At 46.9% G+C, this 19,035-nt stretch overlaps 1 protein-coding gene across 1 annotated transcript in view; it reads left to right on the top strand.

Annotated features, from left to right (window-relative positions):
* The window catches only part of cacna1ha (calcium channel, voltage-dependent, T type, alpha 1H subunit a), a 107,541-nt gene that overhangs the window by 53,605 nt on the left and 34,901 nt on the right, over positions 1–19,035 (top strand). The window contains exons 5-11 of the mRNA XM_030343714.1: positions 3,054–3,213; positions 5,470–5,800; positions 9,242–9,334; positions 10,389–10,627; positions 11,882–12,420; positions 14,677–14,852; positions 15,999–16,202. Coding sequence (XP_030199574.1) covers positions 3,054–3,213; positions 5,470–5,800; positions 9,242–9,334; positions 10,389–10,627; positions 11,882–12,420; positions 14,677–14,852; positions 15,999–16,202 — 1,742 coding nt within the window. The remainder of the gene's footprint in view (positions 1–3,053; positions 3,214–5,469; positions 5,801–9,241; positions 9,335–10,388; positions 10,628–11,881; positions 12,421–14,676; positions 14,853–15,998; positions 16,203–19,035) is intronic.

Below are 19,035 nucleotides of genomic sequence, written 5' to 3'. Positions count from 1 at the left end.
GACGGTCTGTCAGTGAGTTTGTCGGGGAGGGCGGGAGGAGCAGAAGGGTGAGAGACAGCCTGAGCTGCTACAGGGTCAGTCATTGGGAACCCAGCATGCCTCCGGTGTGAGGCATGAGGCAACTAAGCAGCCTCCAGGACATGGAGAGAGTAGATGTATAAGCCTCGGTCTCTTTCTACTTCTCTCGCTCTTTCGCTCTCGCTCCTCATTCCAAAAAGGATGCTCGAACATTCATATGTACAAATACATTTTAAAGTGTTAATGTATCACACGCACATACACAAACTATTCACACACACACATTGGCTCCAACCTTGCACCAAAGACTAATGCAGCCCAGTGCAACTCTCACAGGCATCTCTCTCCTGTGTTGTTTATTGAGTCCACGGGACATGTGTGTATGTGTGTGCGTGTCTGTGTGTGTGTGTGTGTGCATATGACAGGGGGAGAACAGTCGCCTGGGGTGAACCTTGGGACCCCTTTAGAGGGTGAGCTATGGCGGGTCCCTGGCCACACATTGGGAAGCAAGACCAGCCTCAGCCTGGTTCAAGCGCCATCACTTCTGATGGCGTTTGTTGGATAGAAGCCTGATGCTACAGCTACGTCGATTCAATGTAAAGGAGGAAACGTATACATTTATATGGACGTGTTTGACCTTTTTGAAATCGTGATTCACGTGGCTCCCTCTCTGTCTCCCTCTCTCTCTTTCGCTTTCTCTCTCTCTCTGTCCCTCTCTCTCACCCTCTCCTTCTCTCTGACTCTCTCCCTCGCTTTCCATCCCTCTCTGTCTCTTAGTCTCTCACCGGCTCTTTCTATTGCTCTCTTTCACTCTCTCTCTGTCTCTCTCCTTGTGTGTGTGTGTGTGTGTCTCTCTCTCTCTCTCTCTCCCTCTCTCTCTCTCTCTCTCTCTCTCTCTCTCTCTCTCTCTCTCTCTCTCTCTCTCTCTCTCTCTCTCTCTCTCTCTCTCTCTCTCTCTCTCTCTCTCTCTCTCTCCTTATATTAACCTCAAACACACACAGCCTATACTTCAGGACACTGCTGGCTGCCCAGGGCTACAGGGTGGTAGGGTGCATAACGGATGGCCAGACCCAGGCTGTGATAGGATTTGCTTTAAAGGCCAAGGCACAGGTGGAATTCTGTAGTCCAAAACATGACACTATCAAGGATGAAATGCTTCTCTCCTGCTATTGCACCACAAATACCCCAAAGAGAGGCACATTTTTTGCTACACCCCAGAATAGACTACAATTAATCGCAGGGCCACTTTGGGTCTTTGGTCAGCAGTATCCATTGTTAAGATTTATTTGCAAAGGCAAATGGAGGATCTCTTTCATTTGACGGTGGCCACTAACTTTGTGAACAAACTGCATCGCAATGCTTAATACGGAAGGAAAAATAGTATCCACACACCGAGTCTGGATAAGGAAGGGGTTTGCTGACCATAAAGCACATTTGGATGACGATGATAAAGCATCCATTTGTCACAAAGTGTGTATATCGCAAAATACTTTTGTTCAGGGGATGGAAAGCATTGTCTTTTGTTTGTCATTGGGGATGCATGTGACCTGTTTCTCTATTTTAGCACTTAAAGCATCTGCTTTTCTTATTTTCAGAAATGTTATGTACCCAGATGATCTTTGCACTTTTTTGGCTATATCTTCATTGTTGAGTGCAGTTACTGTAAGTCACTTTGAACCAAAGTGTCTACTAAATAAATGTAATGTACAAAAATGTCTATAGATTTGAATGTCTACTCAAATCTATGGAGCATGATAGAACCAACGCTGTCCAATAGCTTAGAGATCCCAACTTGAAGACTCCTTCAAGTCAACCTTGATCGGTTGCTTTGTCGTGACGACGGAAAACGTCCAGCGAAAACAACTTGGTTTCTAATTAGCAAATCTGGCAAGCGCCCAAGCGCTTTGTTGTCCTTGTTGTTGTTGTTTTATGTCTGATAAGAGACAGACATGCCTGTCTGCTAGATGACTCATCCCAGCCACTACCAAGCAAGGACCATTAGGACTTCAGTGGAAACACAACACAGATATATCTACTGATTCAACGGCAACTCTGAAGTCATTGAACTCTTTTGTTTGTGGTAAATGCCCGCTTATATCCTTCCTCATTTCAAATCCCATTGGTTCTTATCGATTGATTGAAGATGCGTACAAATAAATATACTTATAAGCTAAAATTTTAAGTTTACATCTAATGATATTTTAGTGTATAGTTGTTATTATTCCAAGAATAATGTGATAACTGAATATCAATGCATATTTATATACCTATATAGATATAGATATATATGATGTTGAAAGGTGAAGAATCGCAAAGCGAGGATCAAGTTCCAAGAAACAGGGACGGACTAAAACCCATGCACAATTGCAGTGGCTCTCCCTCCAAAGAAGCCCAGTGTGTGTCTGTCCCAGGAGTGTGCGTCTGTCACTGCAGTGTGTGTCTGTCGCTGCTCGTGGACATGAGAGAGTGACACGATAAGTGATTGTACGGGATGTGACAGGGCCTCAACCTCCAGAGAGGGTGTGCGTCGGACAATGGCCGGCCCCCTCCTACATGTCAAGCCCCTCATCTCTGGCAGCTCTTAGATAACATTAGCTGGCGGTGGGGGGGAAGTGATGATGATGGTTCCAGCTGAGCGGGAGTGACAGGACACGTGAAGACACTTTACGAGCCGTACTCAGAGATCTGCGCCCCATAATGTACAGCATGGCGCCTGAGATCCCCCTTTCAATTATGTACGCCTGCAAATAACAATGACTTGTCCGACTGTGTGTCTTGAACGTAGGAATGGTATTGTTGCATTGTTTGTAGCAAGCCGAGTATGTATTGCTAGATGTATTGCCTTTATTGTGTGGTTACGCGTCCCATTCAATGTGGATGCGATATATTAAGAATGCGTGTCTGCCTTTGTTGAAACTTACACATTTCTTTCTATTTATTTTGTGTGTGTGTGTGTGTGTGTGTGGGTGTGTGTGTGTGTGTGTGTGTGTGTGTGTGTGTGTGTGTGTGTGTGTGTGTGTGTGTGTGTGCACCAGGCATGCGTATCCTGGTGACTCTGCTGCTGGACACGCTGCCGATGCTGGGGAACGTTCTCCTCCTCTGCTTCTTCGTCTTCTTCATCTTCGGCATCGTGGGCGTGCAGCTGTGGGCGGGGCTTCTGCGCAACCGCTGCTTCCTGGGAGAGGACATTCCGACGTAAGCGGTCCCACACACCACTGTTCCTGTCCTTCTGTGTGTGTGTGTGTGTGTGTGTGTGTGTGTTTGTGTTTGTTTGTGTGCGGTTTTGTGCATGTGGGTGTGCGTGTGTTTGTGTGTGGGCGCGGGCATGACACACACACACACACACACACACACACACACACACACACACACACACACACACACACACACACACACACACACACACAGACACTACGAACATACAGTGGCTTGAATGTGAATGTTGTAATGGCCGATTGACTCATAGTTAGGCACACACAGACAGGAAGTGGGTGGGGACGGAGGGTGCCAGCTTTAGCCATGGGGGGTAAAGCTGTGTGGAGAGAGGAGCAGACTTTAGCCTCTTGGAACGTCGGAAAATAATATATTTCACAGAGGTGTTCCGGAACTGATTCTATTTTTGATGTGATGGTGCAAATACTCCTGGAGTTCAAGAAGATGACTGTACCATGTTGTACCCTGTGTCTGTCTGTGATGTGAATCAGTAGGCATGAGTGCAAGTGTGTGTGTGTGAGTGTGTGTTTGTTGGTGTGCATTCATGATGTTCTTTTTTCTTTTTGGAAGCGTCTCTTTGCTGCTCTTTGTTATCGTAATATTTAATGTCATGTATGTATCATGTTGAGATTTGATGCTATTTGTGTTTCATTATTTGGTTCATTGGTTCCCCATCCATTCTGTCTATTGATTAATCTTCTCTATGACGCGTGCAGCAGTGTGGACTGCAATGTTGTTGCATGCTTTTTGCTGTGCTTTGACAATGTCCCTGAGGACATGATTGTGTGATTCAAAGCACTTTCTTATCGTTCATCGGGTGCTTCATCCCACTTAGTAAGGCCTGATTGTCTACCCTTCAACAACGCTGCTTTGTTCACGAAGACGTCTTAGCTTAAAGCCTTTGTCATCTGAACGTAATCATATCAATATTAAAAAGGTAAAATATTCTCTTTAGGAAATAAACAAAGGCAGACAAACTATCTAATTAAATGTGGTACTTAGATAGAGTAACCCTTAACAAAATGGAAGTCTTCATGAAAAAAGCAAATCCTTATGCAAAAGTGCTTCGGATGGAGAAGTATTAGGCATCGTCAAATACAATGTATGTTGTGTTTAACACATGTAATCATGGGCCTTATTCGCCTGGAGCCCAACTTGGTTGTAAACACTAGCTGGGTGAGGGGAACCGTATGCAGATAGTTCCAACACCCAGATAGCATTAAGAACCAAGGTGGAGTTAAGATGGCCGCCAGGTGAATATAAGCCTAATTGTCACGTGTAGTTCCATGAGAGGCCCCTGTGCCCTTGCTCAGGGCATGGTTGACCTCTAGCCCTAAGACATAGCCGTCACCGGGGGAAAGTGACATTAGCCATTATCTCTTTTTGCCCCATTGCCCTTGAGTATGTAACAGTATGTGCAAATAATGTACATATAAATCCGACCTGACGTTGCTGTGGTTAACCATAGGGGGAGAATGGCTGGGGGCTGAGCTCTGAAGCTGTAAAGCTCAGTTATATAATAATAATACCCATATTTAGACTCACAATTTTGTTTATACGGCACTGTTAAAAACCGATGTTACAAAGTGCTTGACACAGCAAATAAACATCGTACAAACAGTTTAAAGTGACAATTAAAATGTGGTCAGGCTTACAAAAATGCAATTCAACAATTGTGGGTCTCAGAGAGAGTTTTAAAAGCTGCAACAGATGCTGCGTTGATTTCACAAGGAAGCGTGTGCCGTAAGTCGTAAAAATACGTCCCTGACCCCATTTGGTCTAGACGGCAACTTCATGGAGCACCAAGAGAGCCCCCCCCCCCTCCCCCCCCTCAGTATTCCAGCTTCGCTCAGTCTGACAGAGGATTAACAAATCTGAAATACAGTCCAAGACAGTCTAAGCCTGTACAAGATATGCTCTTGATAAATGTGATAACTTAACTTAATTTTTACTTCTATTCTGAAATGCATAGGCAGTGCCAGTGCAGTGATGCCAGAACGGGGCTTCATAGCGTCCCTTTTCATCAAACCATCAATAAACTTGCAGCAGAGAGTTTGATCGGCCGAAAGGCATGATATTCGGTTCTGAGGAAGGCAGGTGCAAAATAGTCCAGCCGTGATGAAACAAAGGATTTATGTCTCCGAGTCATTAGAGGACAGGAACTCTTTGGGGAGTGTTGTGAGCCTGCAAAAGTATGACAAGCGAACCACTTGAACTCATGCCCTGCCGTTCCCCCAGGATATACAACGTGTCCATGAGCTCCTACTACATGTCAGAGGAGGGCGAGGAGAGCCCCTTCATCTGCTCGGCCGCCCGCGAGAACGGAATGCTCCGTTGCCACGACGTCCCGGCCTTCAGCGTGGCCGGCGAAGAGTGCTCGTTGGACGCCCGGACCCAGGGCTCGTCCGCGATTGGCCAGGCTGCGGTTGCTGTGGTGGCGGCGGCCAGCAGGAACGGCTGCGTCAACTGGAACCAGTACTACAACATTTGTCGGGCGGGAGACAACAACCCGCACAAGGGCTCGGTCAACTTCGACAACATCGCCTACGCCTGGATAGCCATATTCCAGGTGAGAGACGCGAGGGGAGGGGGGGGGGGGGGGGGGGGGGGGACAGACCGGTGCTCCGTATGCCCGTGGGTGCCTCTCCGGAGGGCTGTTACTGTTAATAGAGCGGGTGTTGTGCTCCCCCCTGGAGAGGCTGTCAGGGCCAGCTCTGCTCCGCTCTGTTTATACGAGGTGAGAGAAGATAGTCATGGCCCTGTGCTTATGCAACTTCAGCCTGATGCACATACCTCCACGGGGACTGGCAGTCCTCACCTCGCTCGTACACACACACACACAGGTTCCCCAGGGGACTCTGAGAATGTGAGCAGAGTGCCGATGGGTGATGCTGTGTGTGATTCCTTGCAAGGATCGAAGCTGGCCTAACAGGGATTAAAGGAAGATCCAACGGTGTGTGTGTGTGTGTATGTGTGTGTGGTGTAAAAGAGATGGATAGAGGTTAAATAAGAGGGCCCAGCTTCACATTTGAAGGTCTCTGCGATCAAAAGGTTTTTTTTTGGCAATGCCAGAGCGAGCATCTCCTTCAGCCTGAGATGAGAAGAGATGACATTTCTGGATTTCGTGTGGCTCCGTACGTGCGTGCACATGTATTACTGCTGGTAAATATGCAAAGCATCATAAAACACATTTAAAAGTCATTGGTTTGTAATTGAATTTAGTTTGCTTTAGGGACGAAGAGAGCGAGACGAAGTGATAATTCGATTTAATTTTCTGTTTAACTGATTGAACAGGAACAAGATCACTGATCAGATGTAGATTCAGGCGTAGATTCAGATGCATTTCATACAACCAAGAACAAACAAGGGGCAAACAAGTATTCTGTTCCTTTCTCTTGTTCTATCGCCTACTTTTCTTTTCCTGCCTGTCTCTGAATTCCCCTCATCAACACTTTGTAGAGTTGCATTTCTGCCTAAGTCTCCTGAATTATAAACTGTATAAATAAAACAGCCCAGCACAGCAGGTCTCTAATAACAATAAGTGATGAACCCCAGGTCAATGGACTCCTGGGCCCACAGACAGACGGGCAGACAAACACACCAGACACACTCACAGACACACACACACACACACACACACACACACACACACACACACACACACACACACACACACACACACACACACACACACACACACACACACACACACACACATACACACACACACACAATCACACACACACACACACACACACACACCGGACACACACACACACTCATTTTCTCTCTCTCTCTCTCTCTCTCTCTCTCTCTCTCTCTCTCTCTCTCTCTCTCTCTCTCTCTCTCTCTCTCTCTCTCTCTCTCTCTCTCTCTCTCTCTCTCTCTCTCTCTCTCTCTCTCTCTCTCTCTCTCTCTCTCTCACACACACACACACACACTTTTCAGCCGACTGGTAACTTTTCACATTTACAGACCCTTAAACAAGAGGGACAGCAAAATGACCTTGCTGAGAGAATAAGAGCATCTCCTCAAGCGGCAATCAGGTTATGGTATGGCCTTTGTCGAGGTCTCTTTGAAGGATCTCCTGGGGGATCTGTCCCTGCACCCCGTGTGCGTGAGGTGTGCGTGCGTATGTGTGTGTGTGTTGGTGTAGACCGAGCCTTAGGGGTTAAAAACAGCTGACCCTGAACAGACAGCTACGACAGCTCCGCCAGGCATGTCTTTGGACCCTCACACAGCGTGGTTAACGATAAATATATGTGATGTGTTCCATTGTGCCGCTCCGAAACGCGATGGGGTACGGGGTTCGTACCAGCGTGGGCAGCGAGGTTCCACCTGTGTTCCCTGCGGCACACATCATCGTTATGTCCGGCAGGACCGCTCTTCTCCACCTCCAGTCACCCTCCGCCGCGGCTCTCTCCAGGACTGTCCCGTCACACACCCCAACGCTTGACTTTGTTCCTGACCGGACGAGCGCTCATAGACCATTGTTGGCTCGTCAGTCAGCTCCTGAATCAGTACAATAAGTACAGATACCTCATTCTATCTGAAAAAAAATTAAAAACAGAACTGCAAATGTTAATGAAGCATAGCCACAGCTATGAGTTCATGTTATAGACATGCCAATAAGATGAGATGGACTTTATTAAATCCAGATGAGAAATATCGGAAATTAGGGATTTGAAACGTTACATGTAGATCCCCAAGGTTAGAGTCAAAACTGTCTGGTTACAATATGATTTCATAACCATCTTTTGGTTTCCCAACAAATGACTTAATTTCTCAGAAATCCTAAAGAGATGTTTGCACCAAGATTTTCCACTTCTCTTGTACCTGCAAAACACTGCCTCTACTTAGATATCAGATATTATTTCATAAAACGGTCTTGCTGACAGACTTCTGATTTAGTTCGTCATTATTTATTTATGTACGGTTACTCTAATCTGCTTCAGTGTCCAGCCGCCAGGTCTTGCTTGCTATAGTACTTGGAACAGCTTAAGGCAGATGTAACCTTAAGAATATGAGGACTTATAAAAGGTCCTAGGCCAGAATGCACTCAATGATTTCTCCTTTTGCCCTGTTAAATATGTGGTTGAATGTGTGATCCACGGAGGTATGTGGGGGGCAGCTTATCTGCAAACGTGTACAGAATGAACCGCTATAGCTGAGCCTATACAGGGTGAAACCTTGACTTCTACACCAATCAGCCGCAAGCCGCACATTTCCAGGATTATGTTGTTTGCATACGGTGTGTATGTATGTGTGTGCAATAATGACGACTTTTATGTCTGTGTGTATTGCCTTTATTTATGGCTGTGCGCGTGTGTTTGTGTGTGGTGTTTTTGTGCGTGTGTGTGTGTAAGTGTGTGTTTCTGTCTGTGGGTGCGTGTGTGTGTGTGGTGTGTTCAGGCAGGTTGTGTGTGATGCCAGAGGGGGCATCAGTATATTATGGGCTTGGCTGAGCTTAGCCTCTGCGTTACGCTCTCAGCATCTCTGTTGCTCGGTCACGTAAGAGCTCCATGGCCTGCCGCGCGCGCGCACACACACACACACACACACACACACACACACACACACACACACACACACACACACACACACACACACACACACACACACACACACACACACACACACACACACACACACACACACACACTTTAGAGTGGCTTCATTCTGCAGATTAGTTCAGGAGAGAGCTGAGAAATGTGGCACTGCCTCCAAGTGTGTGTGCGTGTTCATCTGTGTGTAAGTAAGTAGGATATTAGGGAGTCTGTGTGATTATGGCCAGAGAGGAGTAGCTGTTGCTTAAGGCTCTTTGTGTGTGTAATTGTTTCGCTAACTGCCTTGTTATTAAACCATACCCCCACCGCCCCCCCCTCTCTCTCCCTCTCTCCCTCTCTCTCTCTCTCTCTCTCTCTCTCTCTCTCTCTCTCTCTCTCTCTCTCTCTCTCTCTCTCTCTCTCTCTCTCCCCCCCCCCCCTACTCTTGCTGTCTCTCCCCCCAGGTCATCACGCTGGAGGGATGGGTAGACATCATGTACTATGTCATGGACGCTCACTCCTTCTACAATTTCATTTATTTCATATTGCTCATCATAGTAAGTACACTTCAAATATTATTTAGTAACTAGTAGCACTGTTTTTGATGTGAGACATTCGGAGCCACCTGCGTAGAGTAGAGTTGATGCTCAGCAGGGGGGGCAATATAATGGTCCTTTGTAGCCCACACAGTGACGGACCACTAACCTCAGTCTCTTCATCACCCCTGAGCCGTGGAGCACTGAGGGAGCCACCCCTTCGTCCACCCTGCTCAGGGCCGCTCCGCTCTGCACACACAGCGTTCCCAGTGTTGTTCTGGGGCTCCGTACCGCTGAGGCCGTCGTATTTACTCTGGATTATGTCAGGGATCGGGGCTGCATATTACATCGCCGTACAACCTAGTTTTCCCCCATCCTGGCTGGTGTGTGATGTGGAGAAGTGCTTGGTTTGCATCGCAGCGAGGACACGGGGGTGGGAGTGGAGGGGAGGGCAGGGGGAGGATGTGGTGGTTGCTTGAAGGGAAATATTAGTGGAGATGAGGGAAGAAATGAACGCGGATGTTGAATATGACCTTGATGTCGCTCACGATTGACCAGGGTTTGAATTAGGAATTTTTATTAATAACTATCACTTGGGAAAGGTTTGTTTGTACCACAGCGAAGGCAGTGCGACAAAACAACAGTATTATTACGACATCACAACCGCTTACAACATTTAACACTGTTTTAGTTAACACATTTGAGGAGTTGAAACGGTACGAGCATGGCGCCATTTTGCTGTTTATACGGTCCAAAAACTATTCATACAGTCAGAACTAGAAACTTGAATCATTAATAACTGTAATTTACGACAGTTTTGTAGCAAAGCAAAGGCAATGGGACAAACTCACACTACATTACAACATCACAACCGCAACATTTAACACTGTTTTTAGTTAACACAATTGGAGAGATTAAGACTTCCGAGAACTATTCCCTTTTTATGCAAGGCAAAAAACTCATAGAGTCAATACTTGAATCGACCAAGATTTATGTATTGAGTAAAAAATCAGTCTGAGATGTTTTCATGCAGGAAGCCTCAGTGTGTTGATGGGAACGTGCGTGCTCTCTCCAGGTGGGCTCCTTCTTCATGATCAACCTCTGCCTGGTGGTCATCGCCACCCAGTTCTCGGAGACCAAGCAGCGGGAGAACGCGCTGATGCGGGAGCAGCGCGCCCGCTACATGTCCAACGACTCCACGCTGGCCAGCTACAGCGAGCCGGGCTCCTGCTACGAGGAGATGCTACGCTACGTTAGCCACCTGTACCGCAAGCTCCGGAGACGGGTCCAGAGGATATACTCTGGCTGGCACAGGTGTGTGTGTGTTTCTGTGTGAGTGTGTGTGTGTGTGTGTGTGTGTGTGTGTGTGTGTGTGTGTGTGTGTGTGTGTGTGTGTGTGTGTGTGTGTGTGTGTGCATGAGTTTGTCTTGTCTGTTTGTTTGAATGTGTGTGTATATTTGTGTGTGTTTGTCTATGTGGGTGTTTGTCTGTGTGTGTGTGTGTGTGTGTGTGTTTGTGTGTGTGTTTTTGTGCGCGTGCAGTTGTGTATGGTTCTGTTTGTCTGTGTGTGTGTTTGTGTGTGAGTGTTTGTGTGTGTTTGTGTTCGTCTGGGTATGTGGGTGTGGGATGGGGTCCCCAGATTCAAGTCATGTGTGTTTGTTTTATTCTAGCGTTTTTAAAAAGATTTTTGTCTAGCTGTTGTTGTACTTGTGGTTAAAATCGAATGCCGCAAGATTCAATTGCAGAAGGTTTTGCACCAGAATTCATTGTGCTTGCCTGACTGGCTGCAATTCCCCTCTTAGGCACTTCAATATGCACTTAGTCTCTTGGGCTCTCAGGCTCTTTCATCATTTAGCTTTGACTTTTGAGTGTGTGTCCCTACTTCTTATTGTGCTGTGCGCCTCCCTACAACAAGAACACTATATATATTTTTAATTTGATTCAAGAATAACAATTGGATACAATGGCCTTGTTTACAGGAGTGCTTGGAATCTACTTATCGATAATTGCAAACAATCGCAAAGAGAGATGTTCTCTCCGTCCAAACAGGCGAGAGAGCGTTTGTGCGAGAGATGTAGACAACCGCTGTCCAAACACTCCAGCATGCAGATTGACGAGAGATAGGCTGTCATCAAGACTGAATGTCTCCCGCAAGCGCTGCCGAGTCCCATGCTCAGACCAGTCATCGACCAATATAAAGAGGGCGTCATTTGCATTCTGTGCTATGCCTACTTTTCTTACGATTCAACAAGTCCTCGACCTTGCTTTGATATTATTAACCAAACAACAAGCATTTGCAGCATCATCCAAAGCAGTGTTTACTGCTACACCACGGTTGCTACGTCCCTGCCCATTCGCAGGGGATTGTGCAAACCATGGACGTGTGTACAAACCTGAAACCTGTAGGTTCATGTACATATAAAGCAGAGGTCTCTCGTAAACTCCCCCTATGTGTAAACAACTGAATCGTTTGTGAGCGCCACGTGCCGTTTTTGTACACCGATACCATCTACACACCGAGCGTGGGTGTGTGTCCTAACTCTCCTGCCTCCTGACCTCCCAATGCAGTAAACGCCGTAAAAAGGTGAACCCCAACGGCGGGGGCAACGGCGGGGGCAACGGGGGCGGAACCAGCAGCCACAGCCTGGCACGGGGCTGCGGGGGGGCGGGGCCGGCGGCTAGCGCCCCCTGGCTGCGGCCCATCCACAACCTGCTGCAGCACCACCAGCACCACCACTGTCACCTCAGCAACGGGGGGAAGCACCCCTCGCCGGCCACCTCGCCCACCACCGGTCGCGGCCTGGAGGAGCTGGAGATGAGGTCCCTGGTGGCCCGGGCGGGGAGCGGGAACGGGAACGGTGCCGGCGGCGGCGGCGGCGGTGACTCGCCCGTCGTCACCCAGGGGATGGGGGCCTTGCTGGGTCGGCTGAACGGGGGCATGAACTACCCCACCATCCTGCCCTCGTTCGTGTGCAGCTACGGCAGTAAGACCCCCCCGCCCCACGCTCAGCACTGTGGGCCCAGCCCGGACCACCACCCCCCCCACCACCTGGCCTCGGAGCACACCGACACGCTCAGCAAGCTGCACCAGCTCATGGGCCAGCACAGTAAGCCCACGCACACGCGCACGCACACCAACACGCACACGCACACACACACGCACACACACACACACACACACACACGCACCCACACGCACGCACGCACGCACGCACGCACACACGCACGCACGCGCGCACACACACACACACACCAACACGAACACGCACACGCGCGCAAACACACACCCACACACACACACACACACACACACACACACACACACACACACACACACACACACACACACACACACACACACACACACACACACACACACACACACACACGTTCCCGAAAAATCGTCCAGCGAAACAACCTACTCAGACCGCCTCTCAAACACTTACCCAAACCCACACAGCAGATCTGACTGAATCACCTGTTTCCTCTCCAATCCCTACTTCTTTTCGGGAACATTGTTTATTTCCCTTCAATTCCCCTTCACTTGTCCTCCTCACGCACGGCAGCTTTTGCCTCTTGGGACCCATTTTTGTCCCTCTTTGCTTTTACTGATCTCTCTGTATGCTCTTTCTTGAACCATAACCTCTCCGCTTTTCCAGCTCACTACCTCTTACTACCGCTCTCTCTCCCTGGAAGGTCAGCCTCAGAATGGACTAAAACAGCTGAGCTTCCTGCAATCACTACTTTATAGTTACGGTATATAGTTGTTTATAGAGTGGCCACAAGGTAGAGGCACAGAGAGAAGGCTGAGCTGTATTTCTACATATTAGACTCTCAATAGAAAGCAAGCAAATTGCATTTAAATTGACGTTCATAAGCAGCATTGACTTAATTGTTCAAGCACGTGGAAAAAAAAGAAAGATCTGATAGAATATAGAATTATGTATCACACACACGTTTTGATATTATTATGACTATTTGATGTGTATGAAATACAATCAGAGGAACAATACTGTCTTTACTCTCTCTCACTCACTCACTCACTCACTTTCACAGACACACTGACATGCAAACGAGACTCACACACACTGACAAAAACACTCACACATAGAAGCAGACTCCAGGCTGTCGCGGCGGGACTGCCGATGTAATTAAGCACACACATCGTTTAGCTGCTAGCGGGGGTGAGGGCTGATGTTGTGTGGAAACCCAGGGCCGGTTAAATGGGAGTATCTAGGAACATAAGGCAACGGAGAAACAGAGTGTTAGTAAAAGCCTTCCCGATGAACGGTAGGATATAGAAAGGGCCACACCTTACTCCCACCCATGCAGCTTGTAGGCTGGTAATGATTACCTATCAGTCATGTCCAATTTCTGACGTCTTAGAGCTGATTTAGACTGAATGTTCACTCATATAACTTACATTTCGGACGGATGACCGATGGAATGTAATGACTTTATTCAAATGAGTTATTTCCAAATGCAATCAATCAAAATCACAAACAAGGCGCTTTTGGACGTATATTATATTATTATATATTATTATATTATTATATTAACTTTTTCCTTTTTACCAATTCCCTTTTACATTTTGTTCAGAACAAACTTGACGTCTGATACCTTGTTGATGGACACAGTATCTTATACAGACATATTATCCTGTGTGTACTGCACTCGTTCTTCTGCAGGCCGCATCTGCATTATGCAGACTAGATCAAGCACCTTCACTAATATGCCCGCGGCTCTGTTGTCCCAATGGGAGCCGATCTCTCCCTGGTACTCTCCATCGCTCTCACTAGCTCATCATTAAAGGTGACACAGTTTGCACAGGAATTAAGCAACGACTTAAGAAATGGGTGAAGCTTGGTTTAAGGAGCATACAGGGTCTTACAGGGTGAAGGTACAGAGCCTCAGCAGCAGACCGCACAATGACTATGTTTGGTCACGTTGTAAAGGGTACCAGATTAATGGCATTGATTGTTTTTCTTCTTCACTCTGCTTGTTGACTTTGATCCGGGGATCTTGTGTGGTATTTATTTTTTATCTTTATGTTCCTCTTTCTTTCTTTTATGTTTTTTTTCTCTCCTTTTTCTGCTCTTTCTTTCTTTCTTTCTTTCTTTCTTTCTTTCTTTCTTTCTTTCTTTCTTTCTTTCTTTCTTTCTTTCTTTCTTTCTTTCTTTCTTTCTTTCTTTCTTTCTTTCTTTCTTTCTTTCCAACCTTTTGTTCACAATGAGCTGTATATATCATATGTATTACCAACACAATGGGCGCTGCTGACCATCTCACATCCTGTCTCTTCCTCCCTCCCCCTCCTCCATCTCCTCTCTCCTCTCCCCTCCTCTCCCCCTCCCCCCTGGTGGCAGGTCGTCAGCGGTTGCTGTACCAGCTGGCGGGCGTGGTCCCCAGCCCCTTGCTCCTGGAGCTGCTCAGCTGCCCCATGTGTGCCCGCAGCCTGGAGAGCCTGGAGCTGGAACTGGGCGAGCTGGAGACGGGGCCCCGCGGGGGAGACACGGACGGCCTGCACCACGACTACACCCAGGTCAGCTCGCTGGGGGTGGGGTGGGAGCTGGAGGAAAGGGGGAGTGAGGTGCTATCAACGAGAACCTAAACCTAAACCTAAATTCAACAGCTGTCATCTCTTTTGTAATTGGGGAGAAATGGCAACGCCGTCCTATGTCTGAGCTAAAGGATCTTTGAGAATATCGGTTTTGAGTTTCTAGGGAAGAAGGGAGACGAGAGGGAGAAACCATTTTTTTTGGTGGTTCAGTGTCAACGTCTCTGTGTTGTTTCTAGCTGTGTCTTCTCCCATCGTACCTATAACAGCTTTAATACTCATGTAATAAATGTGAAAAGATGCCAGCAAAGATGGCGGAGAGAGCTATGCGTCATAAATGAGTATGACGTTAGGATATATAGCATGATTCTAAAAATGTGTCAGTGTTAGGAGGAATTGGAGGAAACGATTTGATTGGGTTGTATGCAGCCTTTTATTCTGCATCCTCTCCCTAGTGCTGCCTCAAGCCGTGGGATACGGTCCTTTAGAACTTCACGCCTGTGATTCTCCCAAATAGTAGAGAGCTTTAGGTTTACAAAGACAGCAAAGGAAAAAAACAAACAAAGTACTTCAAGCTGCAGTCAGACATTTTTGCCTCGCCTCACTGTGTTCTGGTCAAATTGTGTTTTGATTGAGTCTCATAGTTCTCAAGCATTCCCTTGACTACTTGCCATGGCTATGGATCCGAATAAAATGGCAACCGTGAGACTCGATCCAAACACAATTGAATCCAAACTGAGTAGGTAGGGTAAAAAGCGGCTGATTTCAGCTGTAAATCGAGATGTAGCAGCTCTTTCCTCCACCCATCCTGCCGAGGTTGAAGGGTATCGTTCCGGTTTAATAAACCGTCCCCAAGTAGCAAGGAAATGCCGAGCGACAGTTCTGTTGATGTTTTCTAATAGTAATCGCAACCTTTCTTCAGTAAGACTGAAATAAATGAAAAAGAGAGGAGGAAAAAGACAAAGAGAAAGTAATCAAGCGAGAAAGAACAAACCAAATATAAAGCCCGCAAGACAAATCCAAGACGGAAACAGCACAAAAAGTTGCTCTTGTTTTGTTCGCTCTGTGATCAATGTTCAACCATGTTGGTGCTTCTGACATAAGAACACCTACATACCTCCCGCCCACCAGGGGGCGGAGCTGCGGACGGGGCGTGGCCGGAGCAGCCGGCGGCGTAACGGGCACACGCACGAACCCAAGAACCGGGTGGTGCTGCTGTGGCGACGCTTCCGGGACAAGCTGAAGAGGATCGTGGACAGCAAATACTTCAACCGGGGCATAATGATCGCCATCCTGGTGAACACGCTCAGCATGGGCATAGAGTACCACAAGCAGGTACCTTACCGTGTTGGTTTATTAGGGGTGTGTGCTCAGGACCAGAATCGGCCCTAGTGCTTACACAATATGTATTGCGATTCGGTGAATATGGCGATTCGGTGAATATGGCGATTCGGTACATATGGCGATTCGGCATATGTTGCAATCCGATATTCTGTTGTGAGCTGTTGTTGAGTGTATCTTTTGGGATACAGGTCCTTCATGTTTTTTTTAATTAATGTGACCATACAAACCAGAAGTAGTTGATTTGAAATGACTTAAAGTGAATACACTACAGCGCCCTCTGTAGGATGGTACCATAATTGGCCTCATCTAAGATAAAATGGTTGTTTTATTTCTAGTGTCTAGTATTGGGGAAGGCAAAAAATAGCGATACTCACATGAACCAAAGCATTTGCCCCATCCCTGGTTTGACCAGATTGCGTTAATTTGGTTGTTAACAACATGGCCACCGAGTATCACACAAAGGAGTTTGCAGAAGGCCGGGTCTTCTGTCAGGTCATAACATACGCAGACAGGAAATGAGGGTGGAATAGATCCACTTAAGCCTAGCCAAGCCACATTTAATCAAACCCCAATACAGCCCAAAGCAGTATAGAAAACAGAGGAGCTGAACTGAACTTAATGGATTAGCACTTGCCTATTAACCTGCTTAAATAGCCCGACCCTTTTTAATAGCCAAATAAGAGCTTCTTTGATAGGCTATGGAGCTTTTAACGGAGACGTTAAGAATAACACACGAGGCAGCCCAGGGGTGAGAGCGGGTGAGAGGCTGAGAAGGAAAGGCTGGCCAGAGTTTACAGCTTCCACAGAGAAAAAGACCAAAGGCTCTGCAAGACAACATTGAATGGTACATCTATAGTGAGATAAAGACAGCAGATTAAGCCGTTGCTTTAAAGTACAAGGGCATGCACGCACACACACACACACACTGAAACAAAAGCAGATTAACACACGCACACACTAAAAATAATTTCACTAACACACACACACACACACACACATTCAAACCCACTGGCATGGCATGGAGGAAATTCTCTAGTGATTCCGGTGTGGCCAACATCTGTGCAGAGATGTATTACACAGACATCAACATGTACAATATGTTCTCTTCTATGACATACAGCACACACACACACACACACACACACATCATTATTAACTTCCTTCATGGAACCATATGTCTATGTAAACATTCATAAAGATTAAACAATTCACACTAGAAGCACACACACACACACATTCATACACACGCATACACGCAAGCACAGGCACGCACACACACACACACACACACACACACACACACACACATTCATACACACGCATACACGCAAGCACAGGCACACACACACACACACACACACACACACACACACACACACACACACACACACACACATGGCATCGTTTCCTCTCCTTGAGGGGGGGTGTCTCTCTATCTGCTATCTCTGTGGAGTAAACACAGAGGGCTGGGGGGACAGCCATGGCCATATTCAGCCAACAGCCCACGCTCCTCTCCCTCTGTCACACACACACACACACACACACACACACACACACACACACACACACACACACACACACACACACACACACACACACACACACACACACACACACACACACACACACACACAAGGTGGAGAACTACTGGGGGTGGGCGGGGGAGTGTTATATAAGAATTCCTCACTCCCCTCATCCTAACACTGCGTGTGTGTGTGTGTGTGTGTGTGTGTCTGTGTGTGTGTGTGTGTGTGTGTGTGTGTGTGTGTGTGTGTGTGTGTGTGTGGGGAGGCGTGGGGGAGTACGTTAAGAAGGGGTTAGGTAGGATAGGGATGACTGTTTTTCAGGGAGTGAACGCATTTGTTAGGGTAGAGAGACAGAGACAGAGTGTGTGGTGCAAATAGAGAGAGAGATATAGAGAGAAGGATAAAGAGATGAGAAACATAAAGAAGGGCAGAGAGACAGTTACATTGTTGGGTTTACTGGAATGTTTATCGCAAGCAAACACTCACACAGGAGTCTAGCAGATGCACTACATCAATCTGCTCTAATGTCTAGTTTGTGACACTTGGATGACATACAGACACACACACATACACTGGTGTATATTTAATGGGAGTCTGAGACATAGAGTGGTTTCAATTGACATTGGTCGCCTTGTGTGAGCTCAGGATAAAGGACCATATAGTAAACAGTGTCAAACCACATGTGCATGTTTATGAGGGTTCAAAGTCTGCACATTATATATTACCTTGCAGGATATTTAACAGGTATCTTCTTTCTTTGAAAAGGATGTGTGTGTGTGTTTTTGTCTGTGTGTGTGTGTGTGTGTTTGTGTGTGTGTGTGTGTGTGTGTGTGTGTGTGTGTGTGTGTGTGTGTGTGTGTGTGTCTGTGTGTGTGTGTGTGTGTGTGTGTGTGTGTGTGTGTGTGTGTGTGTGTGTGTGTCTGGGTGTGTGTGTGTCTGTGTGTATGTCTAATAAAAGGGAACACATTGTCCTTGTAGATGTATGAATAATCCACAGTGTATGGGTTTTGTTTGATATGTTTAGGAATCATGTCACACACGATTAGATTTAATAAAAGGAAGAAACTGGAACCAGCCTTTATGTTTAGGAATCATCTTACAGACGTTTAGCATAAATTCCATATTGTGTTTGACCCCTTTCTGAGTGTCCACTATGCACACTTCTATTCAGCACTGAGTCTCAATTCCAGCCATATGCAGTATTGTGTCGGGCTCCTTAAATGCGTGTGTGCGCAAATTCGATATTGGACCAGAGACGCACAACTTTTTTTGCCGATCATAAGTTTAAGCACAGCTGA

Source organism: Gadus morhua, chromosome 2 (assembly GCF_902167405.1).
Source record: "Gadus morhua chromosome 2, gadMor3.0, whole genome shotgun sequence".
NCBI classification, from domain to species: domain Eukaryota; kingdom Metazoa; phylum Chordata; class Actinopteri; order Gadiformes; family Gadidae; genus Gadus; species Gadus morhua.
The sequence above is the reverse complement of the archived record's forward strand: the minus strand, read 5'-3'. Positions and strand labels throughout refer to the sequence as shown.